The following is a 27,465-nucleotide window of genomic DNA, read 5'->3' as shown; positions in this document are numbered from 1 at the left end:
TTACAAGTCCTTGACTTCAATGTAGTATTTGGGCAGGATTATTATTTTTATATAGAGAGATCAGGTTGTTTTCTGCTTGAGTCTTCCATTTAAATGCTCTTACGCTACCAAATTGTCAATTTTGTTCCTTAGGTTTTACATAATCTTAATATGTGGTGTGCAAAAGATAAATCATTGACTTACGATGAGGCTAAAACAGATGCCAGCAGAGCCAAAAAGGATATTAGACTGGTAAGTGTAAAATACTGGACTGGCTTTTACTGTCTGATTCTGATACAGTAGGCTTTATAAGCATCTTCTGAACTAAGGCACCGACAGCCTAGATGCAGGGAGCTGTTAAACTTGCCACAAGTAGTTGAAGAGCAGTAAACCCAGGACTGAGTATATATTTTAATGTACTGGTCTATTATGTGAGATGCAGTTATGAAGTTTGTGCTTCTCATCCTGAGTTCTCTATTTAGGAGATAATTCCTTTAACATACTGGAAGTAAAACTCAATTCTTGAAACCAGTAAAGCACTAGGAAGGAAGTACTGAACGCTGAACTTGTACTGATGAGTCCAGATATTGTTGGGTACCATCTCTGCAGTAATTTTGTTGATATTGTGCCTTTTTTGTTGATTGTGCATATTTGTTGATATGTGTGTCTTATTGTTAGTGTTGACCTGCAACCCACTGACTTCTTTGAATGTCGTTTACTTAGGGCCCTTTTGATGTTGTCCGGAAGGTTTTTGCCATTGGAGAGGAGGCTTCGCGTATGTCTCTTATAGACAAATCAGATCTCTTCTTCCATGATTATTCCCTAGCACCTCTCTTTGTCCAAGAGAACTATGTACATGTGAAACCAGCTGCTGCTGGGTGAGTTATTCCATACCCTAAATTGACATAGGCTTTCCATGTCAGGGAGTAAAACTAGACTAAAACTGATCTGGATATTTCTGCTTTGTAATACAGCCAACTTTGTTTTTTTCCAGAGGAAATCTGAAAAAGCACTTGATGCTTTTGAGTAGAGCCGCTGATAGTATATGTGACGGTGATATAGTGGACAAACAGATTCGTAGCAAGCAGAGCTGGAATCTTCTTCCGACACAGGTGAGCACGTACCACACTTTTTACGTGCTTTATGGGTGTCCCGTGCAAAAGACTGATCCCTTGAAATCGATGTTTCAGTAGTTTTGTGACCTGTATAGTTCATACTCCATGCAGTATTCTGTCCTGCTGGTGAGTAGGAGAGTTCCCTGTGTTCATAGTGTTGAACCCATGCTGTACCATGACATGAAGTCTTCTGAAACTTTGAAAAGCTTGATCCTTCTTCATGAAGCGTTGCGGAAGCGGGATTTGAAGACCCCAGAGACGACTCAATATGAGTTAGCTGCAGGAATCTCGTTTATTGCGCAGTTCTTATTGCTTATATAGACAACTTTTGTCAGTCATCTTGAGACCACACCTTTTCTACAGCATTATTGGATGATACATATGCTTGTCGTGTTTAACAGGCTATTTCAAAAAACACCCGCCTAGCGAAGCTCTGCTCTAAACAAACACTACTCCCTTATCATACTGCATAGTTTTCTTATCCTCTACTTCAAGGGCATTCCGCCCCTGAGGCCTAACTTCCCAGCTCCCGTCTTTATTCACACAGGGTTTTCTTCGTGCAGTCTCTTCAAAAATCCACACCCCAACAAAGCGTAGGAGCACGTGACATGTATCGCTTCTGACGTGCAGTTACAAGCCAACTCAAATTTCATTTATGTGCTTACTCCCCCAGCCTCTCACCAGGCCAGTATTTCTCCCAAAGCACAGAGGGCTGAAGCTCTGTCACTGTCCGTGTTTTAATGGTCACTGAAACGCTGACAAGACTTGGGCTTAAAGGATTATGACAGGTGTCGGAGAAAGTATCATAAAGTTGGAAGGGACCTCTGGAGGTCACCTAGTCCACCTCCCTGCTTAATGCAGGTCTAAACAGATAAGTTGCTGAGGAACTATACCTAGCTGAGTTTTTGTAGATTGGTGGTGTTCTTCGGAAATATCTCCTTCACCGTGTCCATCTGCTGGAGACTACAGCACTTGTTTGTGTGAAGTCAGCTGTTTGGGTGCGTTCTAAAATGAGAAATGAACGGGCTTTTTTTTTTTCTTTTTTTTTTAAAATGGCTTTTAAAACCCAGATAGTTTGACAGCTATTTCAGAACCTAGTAACAAATAGGGTGGTACAAGAAATGAAGCTGTAACATAAAAGGAGTTGAAGACAAACAAGTAACCAAGAGGAGTTCTCTTAAAACCAGCTGTTTCCACTGTGGCACTGCATTCACTACCCGCTTTCACGCGGACAACTAGGGCAGCGCATCACGGTGTCAGAGAGGCTGATTCATTGGGATCTGAGTTTGGCACCTGTGTTACTTTTTCAGGCTATTTATGCAAGTGTTCTCCCGGGGGAGCTGATGAGAGGTCACATGTCCCAGTTTCCTGTCTTTCCCAGCTGGCTGGGGAAATTTTCATCCACAGGCAAACATGATCGTATCATTCAAGAACTGGCAATGCACATGAGTCTCAGGTAGTACTGGCATTCCTCTCTGGCTTATATTGTCACGGGTACTTTGTTCTCATGTAGCTCGTTACCCACCATTTACTCCGTGCTGTGCTTAGTGCAATCTTAAAGAATGTAATCTGTGAATATCCTCACATGTTGTTGGTGATGCTTCCTTAGCTCTTAATCCGGACAACAGTCCGACTGCATCACTTTCAGAGTTGTTAGCAGTATTGTGACTTTTTTGTCTTCCTCTGAAGTTGTTGTTTCTCACTGAGGGATGTGTTTCCCCAGACGGTTCACTGTTTGAGTCCCTTGCATAGGGTTATCCCTAATGCAGCTGTGGCAAAAGGAGTGGCACAGTACAGCTTGCAGTTAACTCTTAAGGCACCTGATTATCCGTTTGCTGAGGGTGTACCTACAGGTTGCTTGTGTTTAGAAGTGAGAAGTGGTGGTTGTACAGATTTACTTATTACTTTCAATTCCACAAAGAACTCAGACGTGCAAGAGGACAGTAAATATGGAGTATTTGTCGTATTTGCGGGATGCGCTTGTCCAGCCCTTGAAAGACCTTGGAGCAGATGGTGTACAAGAAGCTATAACATTCATGGACTCTTACTGCTTGATGAAAGAAGATATTGAAAATATCATGGAAATAAGTGTGTGGGGAGGCAAACCCAGTCCTTTTTCAAAGCTGGATCCCAAGGTAAAACTCACTAGTGAATTTTTTCCTTTTCTTCTGTGTCTTTAAAAAGAAATCTTAGCATAATAGCTGTAGTATGGATGTGCTGCTGGAAAGCTGAAGTTTGCGCAGCTGCAAATGAGTAATCAACTATAATTTAATTAACGATAGTCTTTGCAAATCAGCTGTCAAACACACTACTGAAGGTTTTAGAGGTGTGTCCTAAAAGATTGTGCTTCTTTTAGCAGTCTTCTTTGTGTTGTTCCCAGTGTAAAGGATGAGTGGGAGTCGGTTGTATCTGGGGCATAGAAGTGGAACACGGAAGGGACAGGGAAAGCCGGTACCTTCCTACAAACAAGCTTCTGGCTATAAGCTGGATCACCTTCAATGCAAGAAAGGCAAAGTCCTGCCTTTCTTACCATCACGCAAAGGAGGAGGGATGCACAACCTTATTAGTTATGGTCTGAGCACTGAATTAAGAGGTTGGCTCGCAGCATACGTCTTTCAGTCCAGTTAAACTGAACTGCCAGACCTGGGGGGTCCTCCAGTATCCATCTAGTCCACTTCAGTGGTTGAGGCCCTCATCTGGTACAAGTGAGCTTAAACTCAGCTCCCTGCTACAAACTAGGCAGGTGTGAGTTGTGAATGACCATCTCCCTCATCCCAGGTCAAGTGCTCAGGGAAAGAGAAGAATCTTCCCTGCTGATAACTAAACCTGTGCTACTATTGGGTGTCTGCCCCTAGTCTGAATACACAGCTCCAGTGTGGCAGCTGTTCAGTGCTGCGGAGGGTGGCTTTGGTGTAAGTGACTTGGATCAGGTGGCAGCAGAACAACAGTGCTGAAATTATTGGAGGCCTAAGTGAGAAGCATCTGAAGGTGCATGCTCCATCTGAGGATTACGTGGGACTTGCTTCAAATGAGCCTTCACCACACAGCTCTTAAATGCTTTCTATGTCTTTTTGAGATAGTGTCCTCTTCTACCAATCTTTGGTCACGTCTTCCCAAAGGAAAGATGATGTGGAATCTCTAGCCAAGAGTTGGCTAGCTAACAATCTACGGTTCCTAAGCTGATGCTCATAGTGTTTCCTTTATACCCAACAGGTCAAAGCAGCTTTTACACGTGCCTACAACAAAGAGGTACACCTGACTCCATATTCACTGACTTCTGTCAAGACATCTAAGAGGCAGTCAGGATCTGCAGTGACCTTAGAACTAAATGAAGACTTGAATGTGGAAGAGATCCAGTCTGATGTGGATGAGCAAGATACTGTTGAAAGTGATGCAATGATTAAGGTGACTTAGTTTCCTCAGTGTTAAACTACCACACTAAACTCTTTCCTCTTAGTTACCTTTCTGGGACTTGTAACAACTGAATGTAAAAATGGTGCTGTTGGTAAAGAGCAGCCACAGGCCTTTGCTTGTGGTTATCATAGATGGCAATTCCAGTAATAAATACCCTTTGTACGTAGCATCATACCGGGGAACTGTGGTCAGCCCTAAAGACCAAATGTTGTGTGTAGAGTCTATTTGCTCCACGGTGTTTAAAAACTGGGTACCTGAAAGGGGAGGGGAAGAGAAGAGAGGGCTTTTTCTTTTAATGCTGCGTTTTGACTTACGCTTTTGTCGTGTTGCAGTTGGATTTTAAACTATCTGTATATTCTTTCTGTAGCAAAAAAAGGTGAAGTCTTCCAAGCTGCCCAAAAGAGAGAAAAATGAAGAAACAACAAAAAAAGAAGGGAAAAGAAAAGAGAAAACAAGACATTAAACAGAACAAAATCTTGCTCTGGATGCAGCTTTGCTTATCTAACTTCTGGCAGGAACATGAAATGGATTCAGTGATGGAGCTGGGAAAGGAGAACCAGTGCGTTGAAAATGCTCCTCTCATAGAGGTGATGTAGCTACTGTACTCTCTCACTATACAGTACAGCTGGACTTACTTGTAATGTGCTACGACATTACAAGCTGTAAACATCCTTGTACAACAAATACCGGAGTGCAGGAACACAATGGAAACATGATACTTAGTTATCTGGCATTTATGCGAAGTCTTCCTAGGACTTAACTTCCATCTCCCCCCGCCGCCCCCCCCCCCCAATAAATCCCCTGACATTATGCATGAACTCTTGTAAATAGTATGCAATGCAAAAAATCTCCAACCTAAATTGTGTATTTGTACATTATAGAAGTTAAGCGGTGTATAAAACTACAATAAAACGTTTCACAGGAGTCTTTTAAAATTCTGGCTAAGTTCATGGAGTGTTCTGTCTCTCCTTGTCTTCTTCCAAGGTTCTGGCTTTCCTTTCTCTGCAGGATGTGGTGTTACTCTTCTTCTGCAACTTCTCTTTTGTTCAGTTAGAGACATGGAAAAGCAGTGAGGGATTTAGTTCCAAGCTTGAGGAGCCTCTGTGCTTGTACAAGTTGTATCTTCAATCAAAACCAGAATGGAATACTTCAACAGTAAGAAATGTTTAATAGAAAATAGTCATAGAAGTTCAGAACTGATGTTGAAAAAGAGAACGCTGGGGCTTTTTCTGCCACTCACGTAACACAGAATGCACCTTAGTTTGTCTCTGGTGCTGATAAAATGCAAATTTTGCTCAGTAAGAAGAATTATCAATCAGGTTTATTACTATAATAAATCAAAGTACAAAATTTATCAAAAGCTAAATATTTACAGGCTAGCACAAAATAGAAATGCCATGGTGGTTGTTATTAAATCCTTGGGGAGAAGAGATGTGCAAGGTAGTGATGGAGCTTTCCTTGCTGCTTGCCAGACACCACCTGCAGTTCTGAAAATAAACCAGAGGCAGTTAGTCATACCCCAAGATAGGAAGACTGTGACAAGTTTTCTCAGATGGGGGAAATAAATGCATACAAAAATAAGGTGGTCGTGGTGTATATATACTTTTATAGTATCATTTGTATGTTACTTTGACTTATAGATCAAAATTTTCACAGCAGGTGGTTTGCACTAGTAGATCTGCCTTCAAATGTCACAATTAACGAGGAACTTTGTCAGCTTCTTTTCAGGTACCCTTCCTTTAGCAAAACTGAAGTCTTGGATCCAAATGTGTGGTACAGACAGAGCAGTGGCCTTATTCTTTGAAATATGAGTATTTCAAGCCAATGCTATGTTGCTGTTAGCCTGTGAGATATATATTCTTATATTCTGTTAAAAATAGAATCTAATATTGATGTAACCTGTGTTTTAGATCTGCTCTTTCCAGTTATCATCTCTCTCTCTTCCTCCACTTAACACTTGTTGGTAGATCTGTAGAAAGATTTGATGACGCTGAGATCTTCAGACTGTTCTCTGTGCTACTGAAGCACAACCAGTGTTCAGCAATGTGTTCCAAAGTAGAACATGTTGCAGATGATAATGTGAGCAAAGAGCTAAACTGTTAAATCATTCCAGTTGTGAGGCTTTAAACCAGTCACCGTTGTTACAGTAGGAAACCCTACTCGTGTTTGCATGCTGGAGGGCAAATAGGTGATACTCCTGGGTCTTCGTTATCTGAGGGAAGACCCAGGCTGTAAGTCAGACTCTTGAACACTGCATTTCCCTTGCTGGGAAAAACTCCTGATGTCCTCTAGAACAAGCCCTCTTAAGTGAAAAATACAGGCTTTTGCACATACCTGAATTTATTGGTCTCCATCTTCTGGCTTGAGGTACTGTGTGCAATCATTTATTTTCTTAAGATGAACAATGTTAATCCTTTCAGAACACATTGGACATACGTTTTCAGTCTGTAACATGCTGTTTTGAAAGAAAGGTGACTGGTCAAATGATAATTCCAACATTTTCAAAGGAACAGCTGGGCCTGAGGCAGAAAGCACTGAGCAAAGTTCTGACCTGTGCTATGTAACAAATACAGGCCTGAGCAACAGCTGCTTGTCTAGGTGGAGCAAAGGGTTGGTTGGTTTGTTTTTTAATACTTGAGAGCTAACATCACAACAGGAAGGCTGCTGCTGTTTGCATGGGTGTGAGGAAAATTTGGCAATTAAAACACAGAAAGGAGCTTGGGCTGGAACATGAAGTTCCTCATCCACCTTCATCACTGTCCTGTTGTTGGAGCCCTGGGCTGAGTTCTTTATTGTAGTTTTTGGCCCAGTTTGAAGTGATGGTTTATGAGTGTGTGAGATGAAACTACCAAGTAAGGGAGATTCCTCTTCCACCCCCCTCCAGCTGTTACATGTTTTTAGTACCAAGTGAAACAGTTTGCTGCTAAAATATGAACAAACATTGGAATCCTACAGTCAGGGGAAAAAAAAAAAAATCCAAACTTACATCTTGAATTCTGAGTAGAGAGCAGGAAAGTCACAGTGTGGGCAGACAGTCCAGTCATCTTGTACCATGTGCCGGCCCTGCACGCAAAAACCACAAGTAATTCAACGGCACGTGCCGTCTTCAAACGCTGGGCATTGAGTTTTGTAGCTGTTACTGTGAGACGTCTCAGCAACTGAGTTGTAAAGATCTTGAGGAATTGAAACCCCCAAAACCATAACAGTATTACTGTAGGCTGATTGCTGTGTAAATTCTGTAGCTAGAAAAGGAGCTCTCTGTGAGATGCAGTGTTTTCGTTACAATTTGCATTCCTCTTTGAAAACAACAAATCTAAGAATGTATTGAATCACAGGTTTTTAAAATTCTTTTTAGTTTGGCAATTCCAGAATGTAGATCCATGTCTAGAGATGTACGTAAATCTACTGCGATTTTTGGTGTTGCATATGACATGGAAAAAATGCCCCCAGAGCCACACAATTCCACACTCTCAAGTTTGTGAGCGTAGTGACTGCCTGGCGCTCTCCTCTTGAAACAGAAAGGATTTCCCCTCTTTTGGGATGGTTTACTGATTTGCTTTTGACAGAAGGAATTCACTTGTACCTTTTGCTACTATGGAACCCAACAGCACCTTGAGCTATATGGAGAGATTTCTGTTCTAATACCATATGCAACAGTGGACTGTTTGACACTGACTCGTAAGATATTTGAAAATGCTGCATTCCTAATGATGTCACAAATAGCTGCAATGTAAATGAACTATAACAAAGACGGGGCCTAAATAAATAATGTGAAATATACATGAATATGTACATTGTGTTTGGCCCATAAAGCTATATTTAAAAGCCTTGTTTTGCTTAAGATAATACTTGTAAAATATACTGGTCATCTTATTCTGCTACAGCAATGGAGTAAGAAAATAGATAATTGCTACAAATATTTTTTGTAAGACTGAACATTTTTTAATTTTAATAAAGAATTAACTTCACTACTTGGTTCCTGCTTGAGTAGATTTTGATTTTTCTATAATTCTAGTGTGACAAATCACTTGAACCTAGTAAAAATAAAAGCATTAGTTACACAGTAGCTAACCTCAGTATAAAGATTTTGTACTGCTACTGGTAACAGTGGGATGCATGGCTCTTCCACTGGGAAATGTACCCCATCCATACCTTTTCAGTACAGTGTAAAGTATCCTGAAATAAAAACATTAGAATGTCTCATTTCTGGGTGGATCAGTAATATAAGAAATGCTGAGGTCACTGGCTGAACCACTACTTAACCTTGGATGTCCCTAAAAATTCTGTTAACATTATGGGCATTCCCCAAATCAGTTTTTTGAAGTGGTTTGTCTTTTTTTTTTTTTTTTTTTTATGATTTGAAGTCCAGGCAGCCTGGAGTGAGTTTACGGGAGGAGAGCTGTGCTCTCCACATGCTCCTGTACATGGAAGAAGACAAAGAGGGACTGCCATCTCTGCCGTTACTGCTCTGGGCACTGGAGCACCTGAGGCGAGGGCTAAGCTGGGAAGGCACAGGCAGTGCAAAATCCTCTCTGGGTGTTCTCCCAAGGGCACCAGCTGCACTGGGCCCACGGGTGCTGGGGGTTCAGGGGAGCACTGGTGCACCATCTGCCTTCCCTGGAAGCTGAAGTCCTCCAGAACCACTTTGTGGTTTTACTGTCACCCTTCAGTGCCTGCAACATGCAGGTGGCAACTAAGGACACTCTTTGATGCTCAAGGACAACAAGAATGGTTTTTGCTTACTTGGTAGCAGCTTAGAAAAAAACCACAAACATCTAGCTTCAATCTGTGAGCAAATCCACTTATTTTTCAAAGGAAAGAAGAGTTTTGTGTTCAATCTCAGACTGCAGAAAAAAGGGCAGACACTCACAGTTGCAATACAGTATGGAAGATTGTTCTTACAGCTGGGACACAAAAGCTCACACTCTGGAAGCTGGAATGCGCAATATGGACACGCTGTTGTTGGTTCCTCTGCCTCTGTTGTGTCTGGACGCCTGGAAGTAAAACCCAAAGGGGAATAAACACCTCAAGGCTTTGAACAAAGATGTTTTACAGTACCTTTGATAGTGAGCAAGGGTTTCTCCTTTGAGTTATTTGCATACCTTCCAGTTGCTGTTTTATGTTCTACCAGATAATTCCTTTTAACTATCACCCAAGTATCATCACAATTACATAAAGTCAGAAATAAGTAAGTTTCCATCTAATTTGAAACAAGGCAACTTTTTTGAAGCTATAACCAAAAGAAAATCTTTCAAAACGCACAATCTCTATGTATGGAATATAAAGCTATGGTTTCTCTGTTCCCGTGTTCTTCTGTGACAGGAGTGACCACAAAGAACTGAAGTAACAAGAAATAAGACTGGCATCCTGGCAGGACGCTACAGCTCCAACTTTGCCTTTCACAGGCTTGTTTTCCTCCAAGGGCCTGATAGTCCTGATCCTGACATCACAGCACCTGGGTTGTGGGTGGGGCAGCAGACAACCTGTTTTCTGGTTCCTTTTGTGACCTTGACGTTTAAACTTCTATGGAACGTTTATAGGTTAAGAACTTAGATTCACTTTTAGTGTATTTTCCAATGAAGAGGAAGGATCCTGTCTAATGTTTAGCCTAGTAACCTTGGAGACAGTTAGATGGCTTCCTTAGTTATCTCGATACTTTGTAGAAAGCCTAATGTCTTTTATTAGCCTGGGCATCTATGTTTCCCTTGCAATGGCCTGTTCCTTTGTCTCTACTTAAGCAATCTGAGGTATGGAGAAACATGATAGATTAAGAACACATCAACATGGCTTTTAACATGGATGTCATGTTTTAGAAGCTTACTGGAATGTTACAGAAATGTTAACAAGCAGGCAATAGGGAAGAACTTTGCATGAATTTAAAAACATGGTTAAAAAAACACTAAACAGAATAGGATAAATCATAGAATCACAGAATGGCATAGGCTGGAAGGGACCTTAGAGATCATCTAATCCAACCTCCCTGTCATGGGCAGGGACGCCTCTCAACTAGATCAGGCTACTCAAGGCTCTGTCCAACCTGGCCTTGAACACCTCCAGGGAGGGGGCATCCACAACAACTCTGGGCAATCTATTCCAAAGTCTTACCACCCTTGTACTGAAGAATTTCTTCCTAAAATCTAATCTAAATCTGTTCTCCAGATTTAGATTAAACAGTTCTTACAGTACACATCCGTAGTAACCTACTGCTGTTCTGCATGTTCATGAAATATGAGTGAAAATAACGTGATGACACAGCTTGTAGATAATATTCAGATTGATCTGGGCCAGAGCCAGCTTCAAAGAATTCCAGAAGAACTTTGTAACAAGAAAATACAAGGGTTGGGGAAGCCAAAGCAGGGCCTATTGGAAAAAAAAGGTTTCCACATATAAGATGATGGACTCTGAACTGCTGTGGCTTAGGAGCAGGATCTTGCAATTACAGTATACGCTATGAAAACATCAGCTTGCTTTAAAAGCCATCAAAGCAAATCAAGTAGGGTGGAACAAAGAGTCATTCTGCTACTACATAAATCCATGGGTTGTCCACATCTTAAATACGGTGTGTAGTTTTGGTCCTGTCTCCTCAAAAAAGGTTGTAAAAAGAGTTTCAGAGAAAGGCCATAGGATCAATATCCATAAAAGAATAGCTATGTAAGCTGAGATTCTTCAGGTCCTGAAGAGATGTGACTGATGAAAGAGGGGGAAAAAAAAAAAAAAGCGTCTATAAAATCTTAAGTGACACAGAAAAGGTTAGATCGCTCCCAAGAGGGAAATTACCAGGCATCCCATTCAATTAGCTAGTGACCAGTCTTGACACAACAGAACTTCTTGTCACAGGAGTCACCTGTTGCTAAAAATTTACATGGCTTCAAGCAGAGAGACTGGATAAGCTCATGGAGAGCTTAGAGACTTAATAAATACCTAAAACACCCATAGGGGCTCAGCAAGTCCCTGGTCCCTGAGTCCCAAAATGGTTAGAGGCCAGTAGAATAAGTAAGAAAAGCATTATGTATACTTGCCCTGCTCTTATACAGTCACCTAGACTTCCTCCTTCAGCAGAAAACTTTGGCTAGCATCTGTCAAAACAGAACTTCAGATAAGGAAGAAAACGTTGAGAATTCGTCTGTTTTCTTTGCCCTTCCATTCTTTTTTATTGTAGCCATTTAGTCAGTAGTCTAAATCACAGAAGAGCGTGCTGCTCATGCTGTAGTAGCTAACCATTTGCAGTAGCTAACTGTTCGCAGTAGCTAACTGTTCGCAGTAGCTAACTGTAGTAGCTAACCGTTTGTAGCAGCTAACCGTTTACACGCACACTCCTAACTAGAGAACAACTACAGCCATATGGCTGCACTTTCTTCTGTACGGACAAGATGGAAAATGTTACTACTGGTTAGGAAGCTTTTTACATCCACATTGCATTCAAGGTTTATCACATCCAAGGGAATAAGAAGAGCATTTCATTTTCTGAGAAGCAGGAGAATGGTTCTTAGCCTCCCAAATTTGAGACAGTGAAATAATATGAAAGCAGGATAAAGCCCGTCGGCTTCATGAGCCAAAACAACTTTACAAAAAAAGCCTTGATATTGTGCACGTTTGAAAGTAGAGATTAACACTGCTCACCTCACCATTGCTTCGATCTTCTTTTTGTATTTAAGATCTATTTTATTACGATACTCAGGTCTCATCAACATAGCAGCAAAACTGAAGGCTGAGTTCTTCAATCCTGCTCTGTGACACTCGATTACAGCTGAAGTCAAAATTGGCACAATGTCTGTAGTAGAATGAAACAGTGATGTCGAATATTTAATAACCAATATTGATGTTGAAAGTCTTTGAGCTAATACAGCTAAAAAGGTACAGATGAAAAATGACAGTATTTTTCTTCTTCCTCATGGTACATAGTTGCACAATTTGTGCAATTCCTGTAACCATATACAAGAAAAATCATGGTTTCGCCTCTCACTGCCTTGCATTTCTGAAGCTCAGCGTGGCAGCAGGAATGTTTTTGTTATAACTATTTCTTCCAAATCTGGTCTGCACTGTTTAAAGTCTACATTTTACTCTACATTTTCCATGTACCCAGAAAGTATTTTCAAAAGAAGACTGATTAAAATTTTGTGATAAAGTCACAGAATTAATCGGTTCAACATATACGATCCTGAGACTTCATGCGTGGTTCGGGCAGCTCCGTACTGCAGTTACGGTGGCTGAGGACAGACTAAGCTGCTGGTGAGGAACCCATCCTGGAGGCCGTATATCAAAGAGCTATCCTGTGGAGGACAGCTAAGCACACCTTGTTGTGTGCCCTATAGGATCACAGGAGGAGAAGGTCCCTTCTAATGCAGGGATTAATGAATTGTCCTGTAGAGCCCAGCATGCTCTTCTGCGCTGTCGTCGCTTACTTACGTGACGGGAACTTGCTGATGTTGTTGGCTACACGTATAAGCATACGTGCTCCCTTCATGTGATCACCGCGTTTCACGTGAGTCTGGAATACAACAAACATGTCGAATTAACTGCAGCCTTTAGAGAGTAATTCCTGCAGCTTGCTTTTGCCGTTCATCCTTCTGGGAGCTGCACACCCGCAGCGCGCTCACAAAACTGCGCAGAGGCGCATCACGCACGCGAGAAAGGACCAGAGACTTCATAGCAGCTCTTTCCCAGAACAGTTGTTCTGGCCTTCAGCCCACTATTTGCCTGCTCTTGCCTCGCTGCTGGCAGAGAGGGAGGCCAGAATGGATATCCTGATGGGCTATGGGTTAACTACTCGAAGTCACTTAATTTCGTTTACAGAAAAGCAGTGATCTGCTTATGGATAATGGTAATAATAATAATAGTAGTATAACATTTGTAAGGATGAATGCAAAAGAAATACAGGAAGCTGTATGTAGATTTTTAATTATTCAGTGTTTAAAAATAATCAAAGAGGCAGAAATAACCATGGATTGTCCTCCTGAAGCTTGCTGTGAGCGTGCACTTGGGCTCTGTAATACAACATACATGACAATGTAGTTTATGTATACAGAGCATCCATACGTACACTTCAATAAATCAGACTGTGCAACTTACACATGAATTCAGTTTTTTGATTCATTACCTTCACTAAAATGTAGCTGTGTAGAATCATAAGGTTTGTAGCCATCTCAGAAGGAATTTTAATCTTCTGGGTCTTTAGCTCTGAATACATGCTGAAAAGAACATCATGTGCATTTCGGTAGTTTCCTTAAAAACAAACAACACTGAAGATTAAATTTTCAAAATAATTGTAATTTCCTTACTATCGACATATGCAGTAGCTGAACAGGAATTTATGTTGATTCTTAGAGCAAAACTTTTCAATGACAGTTTCTTTGGAAAGTCACAAGCAGTTGCTTGTCAGAGTATCCTAAATATTATCAGCCAGGGAGTTAAATAAGAAAAAAATTAAACTCAGAGAAGTCATCTAAACAGTAGGAAAATATGTATGTGAATGACAATTTCATATAATGAAACTTTAAAAATGGAAGATGATATATCCAGTACATTGCTTGTACAATAAAGAGGAGAAAAGGTATTTTTAGAGCATTTAGAGATGTTACCTCTTTATGTTCTTCATTGTTTAAATGTTAATTTAACATACATTTACTTTATCATTTGCTTTGGCAACTCCTTGCCTCTGCAACCAAACAAACCCAAAAACTTTCAGAAAGATAATTAAAATTTGAATGTTGATTCACTAAATTATACTACTTCAGGATTACTATAAAGGATAGTCCAGAAACCACAGGATTTCACTAAATTTCCAACATAGCTGAAAACAACCAATGTTTAGCATGGCTAGTCTACTCTTAGATAGTTGGAGGCATTTAAAGGAAATTTCAGATTTAGTCATATCAGCAAACTTTTTTAAACTCTCTCTCTCTATCAGCAAATGTTTTTACTCTGTAGAGCAATTTTTTCTGTGTTGTTACAAACTGCAAATGAATCAACCTGTGGAATTGGTGTGAGGTAGCCAAATATTGCTCCAGAATCCGTTGCTGGAAAACAGTATTAATTTTTCATGCTGTGTTACTGACTCTCAGTATAACATGATCGGTCTTTAAACCATGTGATTACTTAAAAACAACTTAAAGGAAAATTGCATATAAAATGGCATACCTGAAGGAAAACACCAAACAGTATGACTTAAATATTATTTTTAACATGGATTTTTAAGGAAAGAATAAAGTATATTGGTGTAAACTTCAGAATCAAACTCACTGAAATCTCCTGAAGGAAGAGGGGGACAATCTAAAACTGCACCTCTGCGGAGGAAACAGTTACTGCAAGACTGGTGATTTTAATGAGAAAAACATTGTGCTTATTATGACACTGTTGCAGAACACATCTGTACTATTAGGGAATATGAAATACAGTATGGGATACTGCATTTTATATACAAGTTTTCAGATTCAGAGAAGCTAGTAAATATTTACAGCCTTGAGCCTTTGCATTTCCTGCTTACATAATTAGCACAAATGCATTATTCACCGCTACGATGAACTGGGAGATCATGCTTGCCAAGGGTTTAAGAGATTTTCCACTCCTTCAGCCAATGCTGAGGAGCAGTCCATAAATGTTAATTTGCCTGGGCTATTCCTGAGGCTGCTATTTTTCCTTTATAGATATTTTTCTTAACTCACTTGAAACGAAAGCAAGCAGTGTTATGGTAGGGCTGTTGCTATGGCTACAGAGGAGCGCGAATAACGGAGGCGACAGCTATTTGGTTTCCAGCCCTGTCCCTTCTTATTACTTTTTCCCATTTCTAACTTCAGCTCCCTATTACAGGGGAAAACAAGGCTTAAGGGAGCAGGTGCCTGATCCTTCAACAGAAATAATCTCCTGTGCACATCTCCCACTGAAAAAAATAATGTGCAAAGATTAAAGGATCAGTATCTAAGCCGGAAACCGCACATAGAAACTGCAATTCTAAGATCATGATACAGAGAAAAGTAAAGTTGCAGACAATCTTAATCACCGTTTACTACTTGAATGTAATGAGGAATGCAGATATTTTCCACAATTTTCTTTTTTCCAATATTTCATATACAGGTATGAGTCTCAATCTTTTAACAAAGGCTACTTCAAATTCAAAAATAAACTTGAATGTAATTGAAAGCACTGATGCGTGTCTTTTCTAAGTATAACCCTACACAAATAACAGTACCTTAAGTATGACAAGGATGTAGTGTCAGAGGTGCTGTCATACCAGAGAGAACAGACTTACCTGAACACTGCTCCTCTCTGGCAATTATTATAGCAGTTCTGGTAGCTTCTCTGTGTTGCTTTAGTGCCATGTATAAGCGGAATAGGTACTTGGCATCCTTAATTAAATCATACAAAAGCAATTAATACTACCTGAATACATTCTGCAGTATTCCCTTTCTTTACTTGCCCATCCCACCACTGCATTCTTCACAGAAAGCAGACAACCTGGCTTGTTTCGTGAAGACCTCTTTGGATCAACACGTTCTAGCTACGCTGCCTTCCCCTGCAAGTTTGGCCGTTAACAGCGTCAGATAAACGCTCGTGTTGAGGAGCCCGATTGCATCGTGGCAGCAGAAAGCTGCAGGCCGTTAGGCACAGAGAGCTGTACAGGTGGAAACCCAACAGCTTCAGACATGTAGGCATTTTTGGTGTCAGAAAAGAACCAAAGGACTCCTTTCAGACATCGAAATCTTGCTAGAAATGTTTAAATTGCGTTATGGATCTAGGTGCAAACATTGCTTAGTGTGGGTAAGGATGACAAAATCTGGCTGTTAAAAAGTGTATTGTTCTGGAACCAGATGGTAGACATCCAAGATAGCTAAAAAATTTAAAGTTAAGGGGACAAACAAAATGCATAAAGTTTATAATTTTCTATACTATGTACTGTTGATATACTACATGATTGAAGGATGGCAAATGTAGCAAAGGGTGCACCCAAGAACTGGCAATCCAACAGACGGAAAGTTAGTGAAACAATTGAAAAACAAAACTTTAAAAAAACCCAAGATGGCAGTATTGAAGAAAACAATCCTGAGTTCTCTTTTTGTAAAGCGTGCTCAAATTTCTAGCAGACTAGTAAAAAAAAAAAAAAGAAATCAAACGAGAAAAGAGAATTGGTCTTTCATAAATATTTTTAGAAAATCATCGAGGTCATTCCTAAAAATACAGCTAAAATACAAAATAATGACTTCGCTTATGATGAAAAGGAACTATTATGTGAAAAAAACCCAAACAGTTAGTGCCACTATTTTATATCTTCAGCAGTGATTTCTAAAATGGGATCAATAAAAACTAAACTCTGTACATGATAATCTTTTAACTAGTAAATAAAGATCAAATTAAGCTGAAATATTGTATATAAAGGTATGGTTCCAACTTAACTACACAAATCAGGAAAAAAAAAAGACACTGGTAGCTTTATAGACAGCTTAGCAAAAAACCCAAACCAACTAATTCTGCAATACTGTAGTAAAAACAAACACGGTGTGTTATGTATTCTATGTGAAAATGGTATCAAAATTTCTTTAAAAAGAATTGTATTTATCAATGTGCTGTTCTCTAGAATACTGTTTGGTATGTTTTGCATATAAGTCTCAAACACATAGCAAAAAAAAGCAGAAATTCAAAGGAACAGAAATACGAAAAATATAAAGACATTTCATTATGAAGAAGATGGCTGCAAAGATAAACTCCCTCCCTGAGAGGCAAGGAAAAAAAAATGAAAAATCACAGAAATAAAAGCAAGAGAGAAAAACTGGCATATAGAAAGAAAAATGGCAAGTCAAATTCTTTTTAACTTGCAATATAAGGGAAAACATTTAGTGACCAAAAGTAATTACTTTTAAAATAATGATGGAGCAGAATTTTAAGTAGCACATGACCAAAAGGTTGAACATTGCAAGAACTATAATTTAATAACAATGAAATAGAGTAACCACGACTACTTATACTAGTGGATATTATTTATCTACAGTAAACTGCCTTAAAAAGGAAAATTGCTATTTCCTGAGTAGGGTAAAACAAAAATTATCATGAATGGTAGGTTATGATGTAATTATTCCCAATTTCTGACACCTTCTAATGACCACAGATGGCCATTTCACTGATGACAGCAGAAGGCTGCACTTCTTCCCCATTCAGGCTGCTTCTCCCTTTTCTCCTGTCGCAGCAGGAGAAGGATTCTGTCCCAGCATGGACCAGTGGTCTTATATGGTATTTGGCATGTCCCTAATTATATTTTACTTAAATAATATATTTCAATGACCTACATGGCAACCATATGTAGAAAAAAAAAAAGTAGAAGGGATTTAAGAAAAATTAGTCTCATGTTTTACTTTCATATTCTTACCTTTAAAGTTGACCATTTTAAAAGTAAAAAATACAGGAAGGAATTTTCAATTGACAACACATTTCTTAAGGTCTTTGGAAAAATTTATTATTGCAATCTAACTGATCTTAATATTAGATAGCCAGGATGTTAATTTAGTTTTGCTTTTTAAAACACGTACTTAGAAAATACACACACAGAAAACAGCAGAACCTTGCTAGTTAACACTCCCTGAAAAATTACAAAAGAACACACATGACAAATTAAAAATCTTTACGTGTCAAAGTTAACAAATACAATCATTGACATAACAAAGCATTTAACAAATAGTTTATAATTAGTCAGGCAATAGTGTAGAAAAATTTTGGCAAGTATAGTAATTTTGATAATACGGTACTTCATTAAAATCCCACATAATTGTTGGCTGCAAGATTTAAAGTAATCAGGCTGCTGTGAGCAATGACCTGGTTTGAAGATTAGCAAGTTTCTGCTGCATGGCTACTTTAAGTTCACTTTTACTTTCAGCTTTACAAAAATACCACCACATAAAAGCTGCTATTCTCTAAAAACAACCCCATTTGCTTGATAATTTCAAAAACACTGTCTCCATGGCATAATAAGGATAAAGATGAATTGTTTTTTAAGCAGATTTTTAAAACAAATATGTATGATTTGATAAAGTAAAATTTTGTTACTCACTGAGAGAGACTATGGCAGATTGGATTAAAGCATTAAGAACAAGAGAGAGCTTTTAAACAAGGAAAAGAAAGCTCTACATTGAAGTTCAAAACAATGTCAAATATGGAAATTACAGCATTCACAAAATTCTTAAGTGTTTTCTAAAATCTTTAGAACCTCTTCACTATGGAGATCATACTGTAGCTCACTTCCCTTATCCAGTCCTATGCATTTCTTTCAAAAAGATGGCTAGGCTGCTACTCTTCGAAAAGAGGATGCTACAGTTTCTGTCCACCCAACTTCAGCACAAACATGAAATTACTTTTGTTTACACTGATGCTGCACAGATTTTTTCATCTAATGCTTCCAACAGCTTCATTCTCTTCTGGTCTCTTGCAGTTGAATTTTGTTACCCTGTTTTGCTTCTCTCGTCATTTTATTAATGTTCACATTTCAAATTACAGGTAAATAGAAAGAGGTAAATAATAGAGTTTTGGGTGGGTTTTTTGTTGTTGTTGTTGTGTTTGTGTTTTTTTGTTGTTTTATAAAAGAAAGTTGGCTTGCCCATCAGCTGTCCAGTGTCTCTAAAAGTCTAAAATACCAAACCCTTAATCTCTAGGTATCATGCAAACAGGAAAGAGCCAGAATTTCTAATCTCCCAACAGAATCATAAACCACAGCTATAGTATCAGGGGTGAAATAAACTTACTGCACCAAGACTATGTCATCTCCATCGTTACCAAACCTTATTCCCCTCAGTAAAGCAGAACCTATTCTTCCATACATATAATTTTGCACCTGACTGTATTTACAGTGCGTTTGTATGAGACCTTAGATTCCTTGACTAAGGAATTAACTGCAGACTGCAATGTCCGCACTGGAGGCCTGGCTTTCATAGCAGAAAAACATGGGTGCAGCGCCACTTAGCTCGCATTCAAGCTCTGCTGTAATAGTCAGTAAAACTTGAAGTGGCTCAGCGACACAGTTCCATGAACTCAAGGTCAAATACGACTGAACGTGCCATAAGCTCTATGGAGTGTGCAGCCTGTTTTTCTATAGCTCAAACCTAGAGAAACCAGAGAGCCCATCAGCAGTCACTCTGCAAAAGAGCTGGTTGTCATCTTAACCTCAAATGCTGCTGTTCTGAATGTCTAATGTCGTATTTACAGTGAACATTTTTAATCTGTCCTGGGGAAAAAAAAATCGTACCAATGGAATATGGTCAAAAAATCTACTTGTATTGTATATATAGCACAGATCTAATCTACGTTCTGCTTAGTTTGTGAACGAGCCTCTTTTATTATCAAACCTATGGCATTGGCAACTAATACACAAAAATCTGTCAGCAAGTACCTTCCAACTCCCAAATCCGTATATACAAGAGAGAAAAAGAGGAAATAGCCTACCCATCTGCCAAAAGCCTTTTATTACACCCAGTGAATGGTTTGCTTTTAACAAAGAGGCAGGAAACCCAGAAGAAAGGGTAATGGTCTTTTATAACATGACATTAAAAGAAGCCTCATAGTACAGAGCACCTCTTATCTCACAACACACTTCCTAAATAGAATAAAAGAAAAAAATGTAAGGTTCTAAGGATCCAAAGAAGATTTTTCTATGACAATGATGAGTGAAAACATAAAAAAAAAAAAAAAAAAAAATCAGCGTCCACAGTATCTTGTTCTCCTATTGTTAATCAAACTTCCATGTTAGGAAGGTCTGTCACCAAAAATCTTCAAATGTGCTTCCTGTTTTTTAAAATTTTCTATAATAAATTAAATATGTTATTTTATTTTCCAACACAGAACAGAAACTCTGGTTTAGTTTATAGAACTACAGCCTATATCTGCAAATGAAACTGATTCCATGAATAATCAATTCAAACTTTAAACTAAATACTTCTACATAATAAGAAATCAAAAAAGAAATTTTTTTTTTAATAAGGTTTAACTGTCATATGGACATCCACATAAGCTGTTACATTTTCAAGTGATCTCAGTGGCAAATTTTTGAGTTGCTTTAGGCTAAGCTTGTTTTGAAATTGTGGTCATTAATCACTTCAGAAATCAACAGGGAACTGGTAATTTTGAAAATCTGTCCACAACTTTTTATGTCTTATGTTGCCGTGTGAACACAGGAACTAATGTAGCCTGATCATCTTTGCATTTTTGTCCTTCTTCTCCTATTTACTACCTTCCTTTCTTCCACTGCAACAGTTAGACCAACTCGCCACACTGCAAGAAGAGATCGGTGCTGTAGTTAGTCTTGAGAATCGCACATGCTGACTGTCCATCTGGGAAAGGCAACAACCAGCTGGCTAACTGGCATGAACAAAAAGCAAAGTTTTGTCTCTTTCCCTCAGTATGAGTGTTAATTTGAATCTCCTCTGTCCAACTACCTGTTTTCATAAAAGCTTGGAGAAAGATGATTCTATCTAAGACAGTTACTTCCTTATCTTTCTGAAACTGAAGTTACTGGGTGAATGACTCAAAAAGTGATCATGTAAGCCTTGCTCCTTAATGAAACCAAGCTAAACCACAACCTACCAAAAATTTTAGGACAAAATAAGCTCAAAAGACCTTGTAGCACAGCAATGTGACACAATAGCAGTGATAAAAATACAATACCTTAGGCATGCCATCACTTTCTCCCATAAGATAGTCTATCAGCTGATTTGTTAAGGCTTCATCTTTTGCCCGTCCCACCTATTAAATAAAGACAGAAGAAATTATGATACAAAACAGAAAAGAAAAATACTTCCTCATAAGGAGGCTTTCCATAAAAACACCGAAACTAGATAGATTTAAATATCCTTTTCTTTTTTTCAGTTCTGTGTGTTCAAATCAGATGATTACTTAGTTCATCAGCTTGGACGTGCAGTAGTTCATATTTATTTTCTCATGTGCTATGTCAGGGGATAATAACTAAATAGGCCTCTACCAGCATGAACTGTTCCTCTGCTTAAGCGTTGGGAAAGTGTCTGAATCTAGGGACCATAAGCTGAAGCCTGCTGTCACAAAGCTATGTCTATCGACCCAGCACAATCTGTGTCTCAGAGGAATATTCAGTGCTGGTCAGTAGAACAGAGCCAGCACTATCTGGTCAGTTGAAGAGACAGTCTCAAAAATATGTCTGAGAAGTTGAGATTCCACAAGGATACATATGGTCCAACTGCAGCAAGAGTCTCTGGGCTGTATCATAGCCTTTGGTTTATTATCTGGGCTGAAGCATCTGATCCAGAGAAAAGCATTAGACACCTCAAACTTCAGTCTTATGAGCCCTGCCAACAGCTCTGTGAGATGGAAGGCCTCAAGAGCAGCTGCGCTAGCTCTAAGCAGAGTCAGGTCTACTGTTCTGGAGTCAGAAACTCCAGCGATACCTAACAAGATTTTCAAAGCTGTGGGTTCTTCAAGGGAACAGAGTCAGTCTGAGTATGGTTTGGATGACAGAAAGTGAAAGTTGCAGTGGATGCTTAGATGGAAGCTGGCAATAGGCCTGCTTAGGCAGGTTTCTAGCATATTGTCTAGAACAGAATCTCAAGAAACATAGTAGGCTCACACATACTGAGGTGCACAATGAGCTGGAGACTTGATGACTACAGAATTTTGGATATCATGAGCAAAATAACTACGTAAAGATTGCTTCATCCCAAATTTCTTCTTTTTTTAGGGACGGAAAAGAGATTTTTAGAGATAATAAGGGTGAAAGCCAAAAGGTGCTAGCAAGACTGACGCTGCAATTGGTCTTCTGTCTGATAGTGGCAGCTGTGAGCAGTGAGCAGTAGATATCGTCTACCTTGACTTCAGAAAGGCTTTAGACATTGTCTCCCATAACATCCTCATGGGGGAGCTGATAGCAGTATGGCTGGATCAGCAGACAGCGAGGTGGACGGAAAACTGGCTGAATGGTCAGGCCCAGAGAGTTGTGATCAATAATACAAAGTCTAGCTGAAGGCCAGTAACTAGCAGTGTCTCCCAGGGGTCAATACTGGGTCCAATCTGATCTGGATGATGGGGCAGAGTGCACCCTTAGCAAGCTTGCTGATGACAGAAAACTGGGTGGAGTGGCTGATACACCAGAGGGCTGTGCTGCCATCTGAAGAGTGCTTCACAGGCTGGAGAAATGGGACGACAGGAACTTCAACAAAGGGAAGTGCAAAATCCTGCACTTGGGGATGAACAAGCCCACGTGCCAGTACATGCTGGGAGCCACCCAACTGGAAAGCAGCTTTTCAGAAAAGGACCTGGGGGTCATCAAGTGGAACATGAGCCATCAATCTGCCTTTACAGCAAAGGCGGCTAATGGTATCCTGGGCTGCATTAGGAGAAGTGTTGCCAGCAAGTCGAGGCAAGTGATTGTTCCCCTCTGCTCCAGGTGAGGCCACATCTGGAGTGCTGTGTTCAGTTCTAGGCTCCTCAGTACAAGAGAGAGATGACATACTGGAGAGAGTCCAGCAAAGGGCCACTAAGATGATGAAGGGCCTCAAGCATCTCTCATGAGGAAAGGCTGAGAGAGCTGGGACTGTTGAGGCTGGAGAAGAGAAGGCTTGGAGGGGATCTTGTCAATTACATAAATACTTAAAAAGAGGGCGCAAAGAGGAAGGAGCCAGACTCTCTTTAGTGGTGCTCAGTGACAGGACCAGAGGACAGGACAGGACAGACCATGTTCATGAAACACCATGAAGGTTCCATCTGAACATCATGAAACACATTTTTACTGGGAGGGTGACTGAGCACTGGCACAGGTTGCCCAGAGAGTTTGTGGAGTTTCCCTCCTTGTTGATACTCAAAAGCCATCTGGACATGGTCCTGGGCAACTGGCTCTAGGTGGCTCTCCTTGAGCAGGTGGGTTGGACCAGATGACCTTCACAAGTTCCTTTCAATCTCAACCATTCTCTGATTCTGTGACAGAGAGCGAGAATGGAGGCATACTGACCTCTCTAACATAGTGTGCAGACTTGAAAAAACAGCAAAACTGAAAAATCATATATGGATTTTGCTAAAAAAGAAAATTCCAAACTCAGGTGTCTCTGACACACAACCACAAAAATCTGAATTAATTCATAAACTCTCATTTGAAGACTGAAAACACGTTTTCCTCTGGTGTCAGTATTAACTTATTCTACTTTTTTAATGTTTAGATATTACGTTTACTGATGCAGTTTTCCTTCTATTTGCAATCTGTCCAAACACAGTGACTCTAGCAAAATGTCACAATACTGAAGATAAGTGAAGAATTTTCTGTTTTATCAAAGATTCTTACTGTTTCAATTGCCATTTCTATAGCCAAGTTATCTTCTGTGCTCGGACTTTTCATAAAGTGCTTTAAGGCCTAAAATGATACAGAAGAAAAGTTAAAACTGAGACATATGAAATGAACATGTTCCGAATTTTTTTCACGTTATTTCTGCATTTTGACAGACAAGTGGCACACTGAATGCTTATCTTGACTGTATTTTACAGCCATAAGGATAACCACATATACTCATAGAGGTAGCAGCTGCTCTTACACATACTTCTGCAAGAAAGAAGAGTTCAGTCTTTGCCAAATTCAAATTCAATTCAATACCTTCATGTACCGTGAAAGATATTCACAGCAATACGGTGAGAAGAAATTAATGACTTATGTGCCATTGGACTGCCCCTATGCCCCAGCTGAAGGAGTGGTCACCTACAATGGCTGTAATTTGCAAAAATCAGTAATATTTTTTTGTTATGTGTTCAGTATGCAGAAGTCAAACATTTAATAAGCATCAGATCACTAATTTGTCACTGATCAAAAGGAAGCGTGTCCACTGAAATACTTCAACGAATATATTTTCTTTTTTTTAAAAAAAGGCTTTAACTTAGGTTATGCTATGGTATTACATGAATTAACTATTCAGCAACCAAGTCTTCATTGGTCAAGCTAATAAAATATAAATAAATTCTACTTGTGTGTTCATGACATGTAGAGATTCATTGAGAATAGTATATCATTGATCAACCTGGAGCCGCTACTGCTATGAAAGAGTCATGTGCATGGCAGTGTGTAATTCACAGAATACAATGCAGATAACTGTAAATATAGATAACTTACATTTTTTACAATTTTAAAAAATATCAGTATGTCATCAGTTAAGGCAGCCAAAATCTACAATGAACTTCCCTGATTTTGAAGTATTGTATTTTGAACAGTTTCTATGAACATTTAACTATCACTGTTTTATCCTTTATGTACTTACCCGTCCGTATTGACCGCACAGCAAGAAAAATCTTCCCGCCTGAAAATGTTTCTTTTCTCCTTCAAAATACAGTGCAATGCTCTGATAATCTTCATTGGTAGCACTTTCAGAACCTGCAACAGACACATAGCAATGACAGCAGAGTATTCTTACAGTAAGAATATAAGTAAGATAAAGGCCCTACTGAAGGAATAAATTCCTATTCTGTGTTTTTTTTTCTGCTGACATTCAAAAAACCTAAAGCCAGCCAGACTCGAATTGTGTCTTATACATTTTTTCCTATTTAATCAGACTAAATTTCAGACATTAGGAGCTAATATTACAATGAAATAATTCTTTCTATAGGTTTTACACCATAATGGGATTTCTGTTTTTTTTTAACACATAATAAAATGGCATAATTATGACATACTAATCAATTATTCCATTATGTCTTGGCAACGATAAAGCAGAGCAAATGATTATGAGATTATCACCTGAATTACTTTCACAGTTTAAGAATACGTGAGTACATTTGTATCAAACAGAGCAAGACTATCAGGACCAATGTAACCATGTGGCAGCAGGGAACACTACTTAGTCTTCTAAACAAGACTCCATTTTACTGTACACATCTGAAACAAAGACAGCCAATCTTCCAAAGTTAGTTTTAAACTCTTTTGCCACCCACGTAGATTACAATTTGAGAAATCCTATTTCGGACAGGAGAGAAAGAAGAAAGCATAATAGCAGCCACTTTGACAAGCAGTTGCAACAGTACATCACCAAGCTAGTTGTTGCCAAGTTTTTATAACCTTCATAACAAGAATATGTTTTTAAAGGAAGAGATTAATTGAAAATATGAGATAATTTGGTAGATACGTATGTGGAACTGTTTCCATAGAGAATGGTGCCTGACACAGGTGAAAAATAGGAAATTTTTGCAAATTGACAAGCTGACCACTGAGTGACTTGATGCCTGATGTAAAAGTCAACTTGTCAGTAAGGTCTCCTTTTCACTCTCACTGAGACAAGAGTAGGCCACAATGGGCCTTAAAGGGAAAAAAGGAAAGACAAGTGACATACACATGTAAGAAAAGAGCCGGAACCATGAAAAAAGAAAAAGAGGCGTTAAAAATCAAGAACCGTACCAGTAAAATTCTCAGTTTTGGAAAAGCAGTACTACATACACCGAGGTCACTGAGAGGGATTCTTCAACAGACCAGTCTAGACAAATGCTTTATCTCTATGGATAAACAGGAAAAGTTCTAGCACAGGCAAGATTCGAAAATAACCTAGACTGAAGACCAAGGGAGATAATTTAGCTGAAAACAAAGCCTGGCTTATAGGCCTCAATTAGACACAGATTGCCAAATCTGTCCACAGTGACTGGAAATGGAAAATGCTGGGAAACAAAACACATCCCTTGTCTTATGGTTTCAGATTGGTCTAAACCAATTAAAAGAACCACAAAACACATTGCATGCAAACTATTAACCTGGAATACTCACTGATGATATCGGCATAAATCTCCATCTTGTTGTGTTGTTGAGCTAATGTGAAAGCTTCGTTATTGCACTTGGACATGAGCAGGAACTGGATGGCAGAACCATAGTCACCAAGTTGCAGAAAGAACCTAATCAGAATGAACACATTAATATCATAGTACTAATTAGCATAATGAATACACCAAACACTTTAGGAATATAGTATATTTTGTGGCATACAAATATGATAAGTTTCTCATTTATTTTATATCTCTATTGTTTTAAATCGGTTACTGAAATTAACAGGATAAATAATACAGCATGGCAACTTTTATTATTGTCTAAACTTATTACTTCAGGTTAATATAATTTTAATCAGAAAGCTTTTGAAAAAAATAATAATAAAAAAAAATCAGTACCTCCTTAGCTGTCCAAATTTTAGAGAACTCAAATCAAGAAACAAATATACAGTCACTGGCCAGTACCAACAACCAGAGCCTGATACGTTAGCAAGCTTCACCAACTTCCAATAGGTATGGCTTCTTTCATCCTTTTTTTTTAACTTGAGCAATATGAGTGTTACCTGGCCACCATCTTTGCTCCATCGAGAGACTGTGTTTCTCTCACAATATCAACAGCCTTTTCAGGATTATTAAGGTGATCCAAATATAGCCGAATTACACTGTCCCACTGTTTTGCATGCTCATAAGCTATCACAGCTTCCTTGTACCTGCAAAATAACGGTTCCACATCAGTTTTTCTAACTTTTTAATTACTCCTTACAATTCAGTGTGAAAGAAACATACAGTATTTTATTTCTGAGAGGTTACTCTGTGACACTTTCCTTTCAGTTTGCATATAACAACCTTGTTCTGCATTTACTGTGGGTTTTTTTTGTCTCTATTTCATTTTCTTTTGGGAGAATGAAAGGCAGAGACAACAGAAAAATGTCTACCACAATACTATTTTTGACCTAGTCTCCCAGCATCTCTTTTGGTATTATCTTAAAAGTGGTTAATCTGTTCCATCAGTAAACATCATCTGTTCCATCACTTCCATGTGAAATTACTCGGGAGTGAGAGAACAATAAAAAACAAATAGATGATAAGTAGCTGTACAATTTTAAAAATGAGACTTCTGTTCTGTAAACAAGATCAAGAAATTTCTCATTCTCACGCTATGCAATTGACACAAACAGTATTTTTCTAGTGTCATCAACGCAAACATTTAGCTTTGGTGCTGTTTCATATTAGAAAATAT

At 39.0% G+C, this 27,465-nt stretch overlaps 2 protein-coding genes across 2 annotated transcripts in view; one reads left to right on the top strand and one right to left on the bottom strand.

The window, feature by feature from the left end:
* Positions 1-5,246, top strand: part of RFC1 (replication factor C subunit 1) — a 45,183-nt gene extending 39,937 nt beyond the window's left edge. Inside the window, exons 20-26 of the mRNA XM_086612486.1 lie at positions 133-231; positions 703-857; positions 974-1,091; positions 2,405-2,550; positions 3,016-3,229; positions 4,308-4,499; positions 4,876-5,246. Coding sequence (XP_086468612.1) covers positions 133-231; positions 703-857; positions 974-1,091; positions 2,405-2,550; positions 3,016-3,229; positions 4,308-4,499; positions 4,876-4,971 — 1,020 coding nt within the window. The 3' untranslated portion in view covers positions 4,972-5,246. The remainder of the gene's footprint in view (positions 1-132; positions 232-702; positions 858-973; positions 1,092-2,404; positions 2,551-3,015; positions 3,230-4,307; positions 4,500-4,875) is intronic.
* Positions 5,247-5,507: 261 nt separating this feature from the next.
* The window catches only part of WDR19 (WD repeat domain 19), a 41,924-nt gene continuing 19,966 nt past the window's right edge, over positions 5,508-27,465 (bottom strand). The window contains exons 20-31 of the mRNA XM_086611297.1: positions 26,789-26,935; positions 26,230-26,354; positions 24,740-24,852; positions 23,779-23,847; positions 21,144-21,221; positions 15,754-15,850; positions 13,606-13,730; positions 12,915-12,996; positions 12,129-12,279; positions 9,379-9,502; positions 7,495-7,571; positions 5,508-6,963 (exon numbers count right to left, since the gene is read on the bottom strand). Of these exons, the coding sequence (XP_086467423.1) occupies positions 6,849-6,963; positions 7,495-7,571; positions 9,379-9,502; positions 12,129-12,279; positions 12,915-12,996; positions 13,606-13,730; positions 15,754-15,850; positions 21,144-21,221; positions 23,779-23,847; positions 24,740-24,852; positions 26,230-26,354; positions 26,789-26,935 (1,303 nt within the window). The 3' untranslated portion in view covers positions 5,508-6,848. The remainder of the gene's footprint in view (positions 6,964-7,494; positions 7,572-9,378; positions 9,503-12,128; positions 12,280-12,914; positions 12,997-13,605; positions 13,731-15,753; positions 15,851-21,143; positions 21,222-23,778; positions 23,848-24,739; positions 24,853-26,229; positions 26,355-26,788; positions 26,936-27,465) is intronic.

This window comes from Tauraco erythrolophus, chromosome 5 (assembly GCF_009769465.1).
Source record: "Tauraco erythrolophus isolate bTauEry1 chromosome 5, bTauEry1.pri, whole genome shotgun sequence".
Lineage (NCBI taxonomy): Eukaryota > Metazoa > Chordata > Aves > Musophagiformes > Musophagidae > Tauraco > Tauraco erythrolophus.
The sequence above is the reverse complement of the archived record's forward strand: the minus strand, read 5'-3'. Positions and strand labels throughout refer to the sequence as shown.